Here is a 16,787-nt window from a genome sequence, read left to right on the forward strand (position 1 = left end):
CTTTGTTTAGTATATGTAGGTTACCAAAAATTGCTTGATGCACTGTAAAGCAAACCTCAAGCAAAATTGCCAGCCCCTTGCTTTAGGTTAGGTTAGACAAAAAAAAGCTGTAGGTAAACTGTCGGCTGTTTAACTCTTCCCTCTCTCTCTTCTCTCTCTTTTTTGTAAAAAGCTATGGCAAAAATACCAGTAGGTTGGCAACCTTGCTTTATGCACTGTAAAACAAGCCTCAAGCAAGGTTGCCAGCTTCTTGCTTGAGGCTAGGTTAGACCAAAAACCTTGGCGATTTTTTCGAGTAAGATGTTGGTAATACTGTGTCCGAAAATAGGGGGGGGGGTTTATGCCTTACAAGAGCAAACCATCAAAGCAAGCCCCACCGAGCTTTACTTTCGGGTGTAGTGTTGCCAACACTGCGAGAAAAAAATTGCCTGCTCCTTGCTTTAGGTTAGGTTACCCCAAAAACCTTGGTGATTTTTTCGAGTGAGAAGCTGGCAACACTGCGAGAAAAAAGTTGCCAGCTCCTTGTTTTAGGTTAGGTTACCCCAAAAACCTTGGTGATTTTTCGAGTAAGAAGCTGGCAACACTGCGCCATCAAATGGAGCTCATGCCTTACGAGAGAAATCCATTAAGGCGAGCTCCACCGAGCTCCAATTGGTGTTTGTCAATTCTCCATTTGGGTCTACTAATGTCACTTACAGATACTGTCAATTGTAATCAACATTACATATTATTTGAATCTAGGTATGTACAGAGTGTTTCAGAGCGACACAGACACTACATTTTTCTCGAGAACGGGAGATCGTATCAAGTTAAAACAAAAAGTTGAGCCCAAGAATCCGTAGAAAGTATTTGCAACAGCCCGAAAGCCACCCCTTGTTGTTTTAGTGGGGGGCACATGCCCCGTTCGTGCGATTTTCAAATGGGAAGGGTATGTTAGGAATGCAGATTCGGAAAGGCGGGGGAAAATACGATTGTCATATGAAACATTTGTGTGTACCACCTACCGTTTTCCGTGTAGAAAATGGATTTGCAAAACAGGAAGGTGACCCTAATCGAGTATACCGAGCTTAACAATTAAGATAAGTGCAGCACCATAACAGTTTCGGAAAGTGCAGGACACAAGCTTTCCAACGATATGCTACATGATGACTGCGGGACTAAAAAAAGATGAATCCGAGTGACCCAAAAAAGGGGGTCCAAAGGTAGGGAAGAACTCGAAAATTTCAAATGGCAAGGGGGTCGAGTAATACCTCTTTTTAAAGGTCACAGAAAACGTGAAAAGGATGCGAACATGATTTTGTAATCCACTGACCGGTTTCAAAATGAAGATCAAAACAATTCCGACCTCTGAAGTTGGTGTTCCAAAGTGAGGAATTACGTACGTAAATAGCAAAACACAAACACTGGACAGAGTACATAAGATCCTGTACAAACAATTATGGTAATGGGTCCGGTCTTGAAACACCGTACTACTGTAAGCTTTGTTTGAGCTGCAACTTTGACCGTCCTTCACACTTTCTCCAGGCTTAGGACTGGCAACGAATGGTTTTCTGTCACGCAAAATAAGGAATTCGTTTTAATGTTTAACGGCTGCTTCGCCAACGAAAAGGGTCCTTTTCTCACAATTGATTGCCTAACCATTGTTTGACAAGAGAAATAGGCCTAACTGAAATGATGATAAGAAAAACTAAAGAGTAATCAGAGACCAATGAACAACGAAAACGAGAAGAATAGCTAAAGCACCCAGTGTGATGCACATTTACCAACTTACAGTAGATGTTCGAAATGTCTTCCCTCGGTCTCAATGCATTTATGCACACGGACACTTAAATCATTCTCTGCTGCAATAACTTCTGCGTCACTAATCATTTTTGGTAATTTTTGAAAGTCTTTAATTCTCGACTTTTTCTGCATTGTAAATGTCTGGAACTTATCTAAAATTGTTCGTTTTTGTACAAGAAATGCGAAAATAATCACTTATAGTAAAAATGACTTGTAGAATTCGAGATTTCCAGAGCTTCCGGACGTTTTGAACATTTCCCGTGCCGAGAATTTCCCGACACGTCCCGAATGTCGGGATTCAAAACATTTCCCGTCCGACCCAAAAAAATTCTGTCCCGTACGCACCTAAAAAATGGTCATATAGTATTCCCGTTGTATATACTTTTTTTATACTTTTTCTTGGAATTGAAACAATAATTGCATTGAAGCATTAGAGTTTCTAAACTTATTTACTTGTTTTATTTAGTTATTTAATATTTTTCTTCTTAGAATCAGAAAATTTCGATTTAGTCTTACTAAACGCTACAATACAATAGAGACTAAAATAAAGTAAATCCTTCTTAGCTCAACCGGGAAAACCCGTTCCTTATATATATTTAGCATAGGCAGTAGCCATGTACATCATTTTCAGTTCGTGTGTTTTACGCCTGAGGGCCGAGTGAATCAGAAGATTCTGACTTTTTTTCTTTTTGGTAAGCGTCTTGTTATTTGCTACTATTAGCGATTGAAACTTTTTAAAATATTAGAATCAGAAAGGCTACAATACACTGCATACAAGAATCGGGCCAATGCTCGCTTATAACATCACAAATCTCCAAGGAATATTCCCAGATAGCACACACTAGCTTGCGGAAAGCTTACGAGAGCAAGCTTTTATTGTAAGCTGGGTACATTTTTTAAAAAATATATAATAACAGACACACCCATTTAATATAACAATAGACTCATTAGACATCAACAATAATGAAAAAATGATATAAAACCGAAATACAGTGTTATGAATAAAAGATTGATACATTATGATGTTGATGTTATCTGTAGTCGCTAGATTGCACTGACAAAATGTATAAAAGAAGCTAAGTTTTCGTATCAAAAATAATGGTATATTTGATTATGAATATAATGAAGTTACATTAAGTTACGAGGATGAGACGAAAATGTAATGCAGTGAATAAAAGTGAATCTTCCACGACCAACCCTTCTGATTCATGACTGTATAATTAGGAGCTATGTATTTTGAAAAATTTGATCAAAATTGATCAGTGATCGGTTAGTTCCTATGAACTTTCCAGCCTGATCATTACCAATGCATAGTTAGAGATCGGTTAGTTCATTGAACTCTCCAGCCTAATTATTGCCTATTTTTGTGGGAGCAGTAAAAGGTTTATTATCCGTATATCCATGAAAAATCTGATCAACGCTGATGAAAAACTGAAAGCGACAGTGGCAGGAGTAAAAGGCACAGAGATACTACCAACCAGCTATGCCAACCCTAGCATAATGGTGCTAAACCTATCATAATTTAACCGTCTTTGGCACCTAGCACCCTATGTTTGGTATAACAGTAAAATGTAGCATAATCTTAGTCTGTGGCATAATCTGCAACCGTCGGTAGATATTGACCTCAAAGGAAAGTGTTCTGAAGAAGTAAAAATAAAAGTAACTGCATATCTCTATTTCAGGAAGTGGAAATATTTCCAACAAAAGAGAGTAAACCAGCCCAGGGATCCCGTCCCCCACCAACGCCTTTCATCTCTTTCCCATCTTCCTGCCATAAAATCGAAGAGGAGGGTTTGGGCGGTCCATCCTCAAAAGTTTGTCCTTTCCCAGCGCCGACACAAGGGGTGCCATTTGCGGTGCTTGTATTTTCGCGAGTATTGTTTAGTAAAAAGTTGGATTGACAAGTAAAGCTCATGTGCTGCCCTCCTTTGTCGGCAAATTTTGATCATCTTTGTTTTCCGCTTGTATTCGGTTCGGTTCGGTCGGTATCTTACTATTTCCGAAGCCGTCTCCCGCGGTGAAAAAAGTGTTGTTTTTGTGTATGATTTTAATTCTTCTTGCGTGCGTCTTTCAGTGTCCAGAGGCGTCGCCTGAAGGGGGTTCACGGAACACACGAACCCCCAACCGAAAAAGGAAAATGTTCAATTTGTTTTCTTTGCTGCAGAATAAAACACTAAATTTCAATATACTTATTTTACAAAGCAGCTATTTTCGTTAATAAAGTCTTCACAATGCTCAAAATTTCTCAATTTCCCTCGACTGTTGACAAGAAAAGGTCACCAGGTTAGGCAGCGAGAGCCCGGGGCACGTCTGGCGCAGTGAACTCCCCCTGCTGTATTCTTCCCGTGTTCTATCTAGCTCGACGGAAGAAGCCGAAAAAAGCAAAGGGGAAAACAAGACGGACGTCGGCGCACATGCCTTCCGAGGTTAACTTTGGAAGTGTCATATCACGCTGTTTTTGACTCTCTGTCCTGTTCAAGTTGACCGTGTTCCTTTCGTCAACATCTGTTTATAATTTAAAAGTGACAGAAAACGGTTTGCTCGGGGCAAGGACAAAAAAACGAATATTCTGCAGGTTTCGTGGAGGATTTCAAATTATTTTTAAAATATATAATCGGTTAAACAAACAAACATTGCACAATTTTGTAGATTGTAGCATGTTTAAAGAATCCACGCATTACTCCATTACACACAGACACGGATCATACACACATTTACTTACCAGCGGCGAAACCTCATGAGAGGCTAGGAGGCCGGGCCTACCCAGGCTATTTATGGATTATTTTACTACTTATAATTTCATTAAACGACGCTTTCATACAATAAAACAGAAATTCTAGGCCTTACGATCATTTACACAAATTTCCATATCTACCAGAGGCTCTATCGTCGCATGTTGAGCCACTTCTACGAGTGCCTCAGCTTGTCCCATAACATTCTATGTGATTCATGCGGGAAAGCATAATTTCAGCTGCGCGTTCGCCCGAAATGGACACAGTGAGTCCGGCCTCACGCAGTGATGCCAACCCTAGCATAATTGTGCTCAACATAGTAAAATTGAACTTCGTTGGCATCTAGCACCCTGTGTTTGGGATAATGGTAAAATATAGCATCATCTATAAACATGCGTCCCTAGGAGACAGATAAATTGAATTCAAAGGAATATATATTGAAAAAAATAAGAAATCGCAGATCCTATTTGTTACAAAAAAAAGGTAGCATGCAGATCCAGCCACATCTGGTCCACCGTCTTCTTTTCATATTTTCTTTATCGTTCCTTACTTAGGTCACGAACAACTTTTTATTGAAGGAAATTGCTAGAAAGTTGGGGTCACAGATAAAACAAGCCGCCTCCTTTTGCAGTCGTCGAATGTTCTCAAACTTTTTCAAGCGTTTGGACCAATTACATTGTTTAAACCATTGCAATTAATTTAATGGGGGATATTACCAATATTGTTTAACAACGCATGTTCACATCATAACTGCACCCAAAATATATCCATAAAATGAACTTAAGACCTAAGTCATCCGAGCACAATTTAGTTGCATTTAGAAAAATTTAAGAGCTTAATCAACATACTTTACCTGATTGGGGAGTTGCCAACACTGAACACACGGTACAAACTGGGCTTCACATCTGTTTCTTGTCCAACAAGGGGAAAGGGAAGGTGAGGAAGAATGACAAAGACAACTTGTTCCGAGGGCGAAAAAAATGTTTCTATCCCAGTGTTTTGCGTTTTCGTTTTTTTCTCGATTTACTCCTGTTGCGTTGTTGTTTTTTGTTATATTTTATCTTGTTTTTCTTTTCGTTCATTTATTTCTTTATTCTTCTTTGATTGAATTGTTTTACTTCGCTTTTTGTGCCACTTTTGACAAATTTGCGAAGATGGGGAAGAGTGTTGATATGATGAAAATGACGATTGGACACAGAAACATCCATGCCCAGGCCGAGATTCGAACCCAGGACACCTGCTGTCGTAGTGCGATGTACTAACCACTCCGCCACGGGGCCCGGCTTTCATTGTTCTGGTTAATTCTTAGGAATAGGTAAAATAATTTCCAACACTAAATAAGGAGAGAAAAAGGCATTTCAGTAATTCAAACTGGAAAGAATTCATTGTTTATCTTAGAAATTTTTCTCTGTTTTTGGGTGTATTGACGGGAGAGGGGGATGTTAAGCGGAAACGATAAATCGAAACTGTGGCGGCGATTAGGGAGGGGGCATTTGCCCTCACCTTTTTCTCCCAAACTATGCTAGAAGGAAATATTGTGTATTTTTCTCCCTCACAGTTTTGTTGGCACCTTGCCCCCCCCCCCCCCCCGGTTTTGGAACTCAATCGCCGCCACTGAATCGAAATAAATGAAACTTGACTTGTGTTTCATAAATGGATTTGCTCTGACGGAGTGGCTAGCACATTACAAGGTCCCATGTTCGTATTTTTCATAAAACATGCATTATTATATTCATATTTCTTGTTTCACTTCATTTTATTATTTTTTCCTTGTACCCTACAATTTGTTAATTGTATGCTCAAATAGCTTTAGTGTTTAGCGTTTTCTCCTCTGTGATTGTTATCAAATATTGATTTTCTTGATTGTCTATGTGTTTGTAGCCTATCTCGGTCTGGCGAGGAAAGGGTGGGTAAAATTTTCTCCTAATTTAGGCTGGGTGTGAAAACCCAACGATTTACTTCACGCGACGCCACTGGAGCGTGGGTAAAATATGCAAACAGCAATGTATAAATTAGTAATAGCAGCATGTAAACAAGCCAAATATCAAGTTAAATATCAACTTGTCCCTAAACAGTAATATATTGTTGTAATCCCATCTTTACCAGGGATCTGAGGTCACAGGGATGCTTCAATAACACATTTAGGTAGAGCTTAAATATACTTGTGAGTTGAACCTGCTCCGACTAAGAGAAAGGAGATATTGAAGATTGAATTTAAGGTTATTCACGCTTGTTCATACCAGGTAGGCGAATGCTGTTCTTGTCCAGATGCTTCTTGCAGACCGAATTGTGACTGATGCCAAGGTTCGATACTGTTACCCTTGACTCACTATTCCGAGCAATCCCGCGCGAATGGCTGCAGGCTTATGCAGCCGTAAACTTCGTACACCGTCGTTGTAGTTAGTTCGTTGTAACGTGTACTAGTAAAATAAGAGAAATGAGAGCGAGCTCCGGGAAGAGCTTGCTTTCATAATCTTTTGCTTCGAAAGGTTATTACACCTTTCGAAAACGCTGGATCATGTTAGATCCAGGTATTTGCCTCTCAGTCAATGCTTTGAGGAAGTTACGAAGTTTGCACATTCTTGAGTTTGGTCGCCGGTCGGACAATTCCAGTGAATAAACAAGCATAAAATAATCTCTTGACGAGGTTTTCTCGTATTTTAAATCACAATATCTCAACAATATATACATATTTTGGAACGACACAAATGAAAAGTCTCAATACAGGTCCACTGTGGTTCTGTTCATTGCTGGTCCAGGACAAAGTTCAATCTCAATCTTATTCCTTATAAGGAGAAAACAATGACAGAACTATCCCAGTCTAAGAGGAAAGGTAGTAAAAATAAATATCATAATCGTGTATTGCGTGTGCTCAAATATAACATAACACCACTGAATTATTTCACGTTTACTTTTCAGATAGATGAGCTTTTCCAACGACAATGACATTAGAACCCCGCGTGTCATCTTTGTTTTCTGAAGAAAGGTTCAGATACACTCCCCTTCCAGCAGAATGGGCAGAAAAAGCCCGGGAAGAACTAGGGGAGAATTCTGAAACATTGCTTCAAGAAATCCAGATATTTCGGGAAAAAGTTCAAGGTAACTGCAAAATTGATTCACCTTCTAGTTAATTCTTAAATATCCACATAATCTGGCCCCTTCATGTGTAAATTAAGTACTACCGAGGCATAAATGTACATTCCATATGTACCTATTTCTCTTTAAAGTGTTATAACCAAATAATCTATTGTACTTCCAAAAAAGTGGGCTTACTTGCTTATATTAAAAACGAAATCTGTTGTATATTGAGTGCTGATGTTTGTTTTAAGCCAATTTAATGTACCGATACTTTCCATTAATAATGTGAATATAATAATTCCTATTATTATTTCATTTTTAAAGCATTCTACATTCACGAAGATTCTTGAATTACTTATTGTTATAATTTTAACCTCAGTCTTATTATTTACCTTTACAAATCACAAGATCTAATCAATTCATTTTAATCATACTATACCTTTATTTATCTATCTTTATATTGTCCTGCATTACCTAACCTAGCATATCCTATATGCACACAATTTATCAGATTTATCTAACATAAATTAAACACAAATGTAAAACAATACTTTCGGAAATATCATAAATGAAGTTGATATTAGATTTTCAATTTTCTAGTTAGTCCATATTTCCAAATTTTTGTTCCTTTTGCCACCGTATTTCGACAGTTTTTAATGCTTGGAAATCCTGGTTGTTAATGAATTATGACCGGTGGCGTATCTTAATTGGAGCGTTACGGGAGTGGAGGGGAGGTAGGTGATAGACCCAAAGTGATGAAAGGTTGAGAATGGGAGGCACTGTAATACCATAATTGTGAAAAATGTTTATCATGTTTATGCACCGTGAAGTATTAACTTCGTTAAATGGAATTTGCAGTAGTATTGCCAACTTCGTTCGCCTGCTAGAAAGAAATCTTTCCTAGATATAACATGCCAGTTTACTTACAATTTACAGCTCATTACAAGGTGATACGTGATGAATATATATAATTGATGAATTAATAGGAACTTTCAGAGCTTGACTCGAACTAGGAAACTTCGTTTGGGACATTCTAAATAGACCATTAAATGCGATCAGCCATCCAGCTAACAGAATGTGATGCTGGGTGTCAATGTGTATGAAGTAGTGTGGGAAGCTGTTTAAAAATGTGTGAGTGTATGTGATGGGGTTTGATATTGTGAAGTGTTTATGGAAACTATATCACCATCGTACGCATATAACCTTATGAGTACGTACGCACATAACACTACGTTCTAAATTTTTCAAACGCGAACGTATTAGTCTTTCTTCTTACTCTAGTAATAAATGCTGACCTTTTGAAAGACATTAAGAGCAATGAGGAACCCCATCTCTAACACGAGATTACACGAAACGTGGCCGAAAACTTTGACGGCAAGGGCAAAAGATTTGGCCAAGAGCCATGTCAAGGTGGAAAAATATTATAATATCATGTGATATACCGGGTGAATCACCTAAAACTTGCACCCCAAATATTTTGGAAATGGAAGGTGCTATTGATGTGCTGATTTCACAGAGATGAAGTGTAACTAAGGGCTCATAATTGTAGCTTATACACAGATTTTCATAATTATTAGATGTGTATTTATTTTCATTTTTCAAATGGAACAATGTCTATTGACAGTAACAAAATAAAACTAGAGTAAATTTGAATGTCAATGGTGTTTCTTTCAGGACTCTAGTAAGTAGTTTTCGAGCTATCGTAGTTTGAAAATTGTACAGACCTGCAGTTGTCTGCTCCATTCAACTGCTTAGTTACAAAGCTATTATGTTCGTATGTTAGTTTCCTTTACAGTCCACTGATTGCATTGCGACTTCCTTGTCAGTTACGTGATGATAGTGCAATAAGTCGGACGTGGTGGAAGATAGTGTTTACCAATGCTAAAAACCGACATGTTGATGGTGTACGGAGAATGTAAGAAGAATGTTGTTAATTCTTCTGTTCTGTATGCGGAACAATATCCCAACAGACGTCACCCATCGCGACAGTTAATTGTGAACCTTTCAACCAATTACGTGAAACTGAAAGTGTAGCACCTACAAAACGTAACAGAAACAAACTGGAGAAGAGGGTGAAATTAAAGTTCTCGCTGCTGTTGCTGTACATCCACACGTTTATTCCCGTGCAATCGTACGAGGAAGTGGCATAAGTCAGGCGTTCTCCACCGTCGTAAATTCCATTCGTATCATGCCTCTCTCCATCAAGAGCTGCATGGAAATGATTTCTAGAATCGTGTTAACTTTTGTACATGGGCATTAAGACAACATACAGAAGATTTATCATGTGTCTTGTTTAGTGATAAAACAACATTTACAAATCATGGCCAAGTAAACCTCCGAAAGATGCACTATTGGTTGGTAAACAATCCTCATTGCCTTCGTCAAGTGGAACGGCAGCGTCCATGGAGTTTAAATGTGTGGTATGGAATAAAGAATCATCAGCTCATAGGCCCTTTGTTCACAGAAGGAACACTAAATTCTCAAAAGTATCTCAACCTCCTAACAGACCAACTTCCACAGACGTTAGAAGACGTTCCACTCCAGACTAGGTGGTATCAGCATGATGGCTGTCCAGCGCATAGTGCACAGCTTATCTTCACCGATTGTTTTCAAATCGTTGGATTAGACGAAGATGACCTGTAGCTTGGCAGGCCGTTCACCAGATTTGACCCCCCTTTTTTTTCTTTGGGGTAAGCTAAAAGAGACTGTTTACAAGGACATACTGACAATACCGGATAATATGAAATGTCATATTACTGCTGCCTGCGCTGAAATTTTTGACGAAATGCTAGAATGTATGCATCAATCTTTACATGGCAGACTGGAAGCTTGTATTGAGGATGGTGGGCGTCATTTTGAACATAAACTTTGAAGGCCAATTCTATTTCTTCTTCACAATCCAACGACTTTATTTGTTCACTTTTTCCTTACGTTAGTACTGACACATGTCGCAAGTAACTTCCGTTCTGTACAATTTTCAAACTACGATAGATCGAAAACTACTTGTACTAGAATCCTGAAAGAAACACCATTGACATTCTAATTTTCTCTAGTTTTAATTTGTTACTGTCAATAGGTATTGTTCCATTTGAAAAAATGTATCTTTCTAAAATAAATACACATTATTATAATTATAAAATCTGTGTACATTATGAGCCCTTTGTTACACTTCATTTCTGTGAAAACAGCACATCAATAGCACCTTGCATTTCTGAAATATTTGGGGTGCAAACTTTAGGTGATTCACTCGGTATATAAAATGTGTTAGAATTTTCCTTATTTATATTACAGAGCTGGAAAGAATTCACTCGAGGTTAGATGACTGCTTCCTGCTGTCGTTTCTTAGAGCTAGAAAATTTGAACAGGAGAGGGCAATAAAGTTGGTAAGTTGTTCTGTCATACATAATCATTTTGTTCTATTAAAGCTCCTTTTTGTTCTATTAAAGCGTCAGCAGACACTTCGATTAATTTGATGCGAAACTTTTCATCATACAAATATGCTTGCAGCCTCAGATAGATAATATGGTGAATTTCATGACAGGCTATAGTCACGGTAGAGGTCATGAAAATAGGGTAAGTCGATGATCTGTGTCAATTAGTTTAGGAATTTTCCCCCTTACTTTCGAAATCTCTAATGTACGAAATAGAAACATAAAATTTGTTCACAATTACCACTTACCAATTTTCGTGTGTCGATGATAAATTAAGCAAGCTTAGGGAAATATAATGATGTGCCCTTTTGTTACTATTTTCCTGCGTGAACAACATATTCTTCTAAGAATTCCTAATTTGTATCTTGAGAAACTGCTTAGCAAATGTTTAGTAATGTATTGGTGAAAAAAATATTCTTTTCAGCTTAAAATTGAAAATGGAAGACAGCTAAAAAATCAAGATTGTACATTTTTATATATATATATATATATATATATATATATATATATATATATATATATATCCGGTAAACGTTAAGGGTAATAGGATAATACTCATTTTCTTTTGTGTAGATAAATTTAGGCGGAAGATTTTAAAATCAGTTTTTTCCTAACCAGTTAAATAATGTGTTAGGATATTAGAGGATACATGAACATTTACATAGAAAATTGGCACCATGTTTCTTTTCTTATGGGTTTCAGACATGTTTTGAGGATTAGTGTTGAATTTTTCACACCTTTCATTGATATGTTGTACTCCAATGGAAATGCAAGGGATGTAGGTTACACATTTGTGATTATTACCTTAGGTATTGTATTTGTAATATGTTATAACGGCCTTGTCAGTGATCGATACAATTTCTGTTGAAATTGCTGTTAATGACAAAATTCGTATGAGACTCTTAAAATTGTAAGAATCTAAAAGGTTCGGCTATGGAGACAAAGAAATATGATAATGAAGATATTGGTTTATTATAAAAAAGAAGCATAATGATGGAGCAATTTTGCAAGTTACATGCTAATTATGGATACGACAGAACCGAAGAGAATGAGGTGAATGTTCGTTGTTGTAGACGACATTGAAGATGCCATGAAATGTAAGTTTAATGATATTTCACATATTGGAGTTGGAGATATTGTTTCTATCTTGTGTACAAATGAGTTGATTTTCCTGAAGGTGGGAGATTAAAATATCATCTATGTTATAAGTTTTTTATTTAGAAATTCTATTGCAGTGATTAGATATTAAATGCATATTTTTTATATTAACTGAACTGATAAAAGTATATCTCACACGTATAATGGCTGTAAAGTGAGTCAGTGTCTCTCTTCGTTGCCAAACTTCTGAAAAGTTTGATTGTGAAGAGAAACAATCTTATTACAACATTACACAGGCCGGTGGGTGCGTTTCAATGTGTACACGAATACATAGGTTTGTGTTAAAATGACACTAGTTATAAATACAAAATTTTGGAATAATATTATTGGTTCTTTATTTAATAATGAAGTTATTGTCTTTTGAGTAAGGTGACGTTCAACAGGAACATGCAGATGTTAACTAAGTTCATACTTACATATCTGGTTAAACATCCAACCGTACTCTTTAAATTCTTGTTGATTCATTGTGACAATTTATTTGTGTAGTTTGACATATTCTATAGTAAATTTAAATGGGCAGTAGAGTCAAGTTAAACTTGTTAGCAGTAATTACCTTCTTCTTTAGCTCAAAAGATACTACGAGTTGAAAGAGAGGTACCCTGACATCCTCCGGCCGGAGAGTCCGAGAGCGTTGAAGAGGTTCTACGACCAACAGGCTCTCACCGTATTGGATGAACGAGACGACGAAGGGAGAACAGTCATCATCTACCGAATAGGTATGAAAGTCCCGGTTCAACCCCACTTTAAACTGGTCCCGTTTATCCTATAGCAATGCATGCATGATTACTTGTTTGCTTGGTCAATCAGCTTGTTTAACGAGGTCCAAATTTCGCCTCTGCTCCGCCTAGCAATTCATTTTCACAGCAACAAGTCGGACGGAAAATCCTCTGTACTGTATGGCCCCCCAAAATAAAAAGAAATCAAACAAGAATGCATACGTGGGCGGCGTGAAGCCGCATCCACAAAAACTTCGACGTTTTGATAGTTGCAGGGCACTGTAACGAGATGAAGATGGCGCTTGTGGAGTGAATTCCTGCAAAAAAAACGAACCCATCCAACAAAAACGTGCAATATTTTTTTATCACAATAGTTCTGTCTGAACGACTTTACATTATCTTATTGATTCAAACTTTGGAATTTTGTAGACACTGTGATTGAATTTTGTGCCTAAGTACAGTGATAAAACTTTTAGACGTTTGTCCGATACACAGCTTCAAGTTCTCGTAATAGTTTGCCATGCTAATGGCCCAGACGGAAACACTGGAGCTCAAGAAAACCATCAGACTTTGTAGATATAATTTATGCATAACAATAACGTTTTTGTTTCATGACAACCACATTTTAATGGTCTGGTACATATAAGTTTATTGCACTGTTTAAAACTCCTTACGACGCATTGTACACTTCGGGATGTCGGAATTTCTTCGAAAGAATTGGACTCTATTCGCATTCTCTTTGTAGTTAGATGTCTGGAGAGCAAGAGACTCAAACGTACTATATTGCAACAATTGTGTTCGGAATTCCTATTAGTTTCTAGGGCTGCCATTATGCTGATATTATTTGGATGTTAAAATTTTCTTTATTACCAGTTGTATATGGGTGAGTGAGTACGGAAAGCCATGTGAAAACGTTAGCTAATAGAAATGACGGCCAATGCAAATGGTGGATGTTCACTATCTTTCCCTTGTCCTGCCCTCTTTCATGATTTTGATTTCTCACATAAACACACCGTTTGTTGGTTTGTGATTGTTCATTTCAAGCGTTTATGAACATGACTTATGAGCAAGAATTCTCAGATGGAATAGGGGATAAAGCTTCCGATTCTAATCTTCTTAAGACTTTGATATTTGTAAATATAGTTCAATATTGGCCATGAAAATTTCATTTCATATTTGTTCAAAATTTCTACTCGCGGCAAAGTTGAACAAACTGTCCAAGCAAAAACAAGCAAAACAACATGCGAAATTGAGGACGTGCACTTACACCTAACTAGTGCCAATATCACTAATATAGTTGTAATATTGATTGCGGCTTATTTTATATTGTTTCTCAGATGCCAAGTTTTTTTTTGTAATTTTAGGATAAACATAAAGCTAATACAGAAAAAAATATATTTTTTGGTAATCCATGACGTATTAATTAGCGGCTGCTCTTGTCGAAAAACTCTAGATGATCAGACAAATAAGACACATTTAGGCTTACATTTAAGTAGAACCATTTCTTTCCGAAATATGGTCGTTTAGCAGTCAACATCCACAATTTTTGATTGGTAGTCATATCTATTACCTGCAATCATGATTTTTCCTGTCCTTACACAACAACATAAAGCATAATTTGAACCTTCAAATTTAACCGAATACTTGGATGTCTAAATGATTCACAGACTACATAGGCCACACGTGCCTAGAGTTCACCTCACATGCCCTTACTAGAGAAGATGGAGTAAGGAGTCCGAGGTTATATCCAGACCTGTGAACTTGCAATAAGCGACAGTCAGTTTGAACCACGTCCCTTTTGATGCTTCTTCACAAGCCCATGGAATGGTATAATTGTCTTTAAACAACAAATTATCCATTTGCGTTTTCTAAAAATATATATATCTTTATTTTTCTATGGCTTTAGTTTTAATAAATTGAGGGGTCTAGTGAGAGAGGGAGCTATGCCACAAATCTTGAAAATTTTATTTTTTGCCATTTTCAGTCTTCTACTACCATCTGTCATCTATCATTTGAACTACAACTATGTTGCATAGCTCCCGCTTGTTCTGCAGCAGATTTTCTGAGTTCTTGAATACGTCCTTACCAGCATTTTGAGTGAGAGAAGGAGCTATGCCACTTACTGATGGTGTCCGCAATAGGAGTGGCAGAGGTTGTGTTGCAGTAACATGTGCTAGATTTAATATCAGCCCTGAAGTTAAAAGATCTCATGGCAATAATGCCTTATTTTCCTCCAGTTTGTCATGGTCTTTAACAAAAACTAAAATCCACAGAAACAATGGAGAGTGAAGATCCTCCAGAAGATATATGAAGTTGTCTTAATGTAGATCATATGTAACCCTGTGAACATGATTTACACTCAGGCAAAAGTATTTAAGCCTTGTTCAAATTATTTGATGTGCTAGATTGATTTTTCCACATGGGTATACTACAACAATATACCATACATGTTCATAATAAATGGTATTTATATTGAAATTCATACTTTTCCTTTTGAATAATTTACCTGACAATATGTTCAGAAAAAATTACCCTTTGTTATACAAATTATGACTCAACGCGATGTTTTAGAAAACTCAATTTATTTCCATTTCTTGTCAAAGTGGCATAGCCCCCTCTGTCACCAGACCCCTCAATTCACATGACTTCCGAGTGAATTATTTATTTATTTATTTATTTATTTAATAGAAGATTCCAAATACAGCGTTAGCCATTTTACATTGGAACGTTTTTATAGAACATAAGGACAAAAAAATAATAACATAATACATCAAAAATAATAACATAAAAAAAAATTACATGTGGTTAAAAGACTTACATATTTTTTGCTAACTTTCTTCTAAAACTGTCCAGATTTTCAAAAATGTCTATTTGGCTTCCTAGATTATTATATTCACTGGGCAGTCTATGGAACAGAGAGCGCTGGATGAGACACAATCTCGGCTTCTGAGAAGCAAAAAGTTGAGTGCTTCTTGTTGAACGGGCAGGCACACGAAAGTGAATTTCCTGAAGAAGGCGGTCACTTCTGAGGTTGCCATTCACTATTTTATGTAGAAATATTTGGTCAGCCTGTCTATGTCTCTCTTGTGGAGTTTGGATATTTAACATTTGCAGGAGGATGGACTTTTGCAAGTGTTTTGTGGACGGAATTCGGTGTCGAACAATGGCCAGGAAGAAATTTAGGACGGAATTAAGTCTATCTGAATTTGAGGGGCATGCCATAGACCAGATCGGAGAACAGTATTCAATTTTAGGTGACACAAAAGATTTGTAAAAGATGCCGAGGGCAGTCAAGTTGTTTATTTCCGTGAAACGATAGAGAAGACCCAGCATACGCATTGAACCCCTTGTGACTGTAGAGATGTGCTCAGAAAAGGAAAGTTTCTCGTCAAATATGACGCCCAGGTCCTTTTGTGCGGCAACTCTTTGAACACAATTATTTCTTATGAAATATTTAGTATTAAATGTGTTTTTCTTCAAGGAGAAGGTCATCATGGTACATTTTTGAGGGTTGAGTTTTAAGTTCCATAATTCACACCACTTTATTAGAGAATCTAAATTCTTTTGCAGAAGTGTCATGTCACTGAAATTGGAGATTTTACTATATATTTTGCAATCGTCAGCGAACAAGAGAAGGTTCTTGCGTGACTCGGAAAGATATTCTGGGAGATAATCAAGGTACAGGATGAAGAGAAGAGGTCCAAGAACACTGCCTTGAGGTACACCAGAAGATACAGCTTGATAAGAAGAAGACATTCCGGAAAGAACAACTTTTTGTTGTCTGTTTTGGAGGTAGTGCTTGAGCAGAGAGAGAAAGTTTCCATGAATATTGAAACGGTGGGATAATTTATGAAGCAGGAAATTGTGGTTTATAGAGTCAAAAGCTTTCG

General features: G+C 37.2%; 1 protein-coding gene across 2 annotated transcripts in view; it reads left to right on the forward strand.

The window, feature by feature from the left end:
• Window positions 1-16,787, forward strand: part of LOC145979545 (retinaldehyde-binding protein 1-like) — an 87,611-nt gene that overhangs the window by 61,318 nt on the left and 9,506 nt on the right. For both annotated transcript variants that reach the window (XM_083112515.1, XM_083112516.1), the window contains exons 2-4: window positions 7,434-7,613; window positions 10,884-10,975; window positions 12,747-12,897. In XM_083112515.1, the coding sequence (XP_082968641.1) occupies window positions 7,457-7,613; window positions 10,884-10,975; window positions 12,747-12,897 (400 nt within the window). In that variant the 5' untranslated portion in view covers window positions 7,434-7,456. The remainder of the gene's footprint in view (window positions 1-7,433; window positions 7,614-10,883; window positions 10,976-12,746; window positions 12,898-16,787) is intronic.

The sequence above is a fragment of the Lepisma saccharinum genome, chromosome 26, assembly GCF_977018435.1.
Source record: "Lepisma saccharinum chromosome 26, izLepSacc3.1, whole genome shotgun sequence".
Lineage (NCBI taxonomy): Eukaryota > Metazoa > Arthropoda > Insecta > Zygentoma > Lepismatidae > Lepisma > Lepisma saccharinum.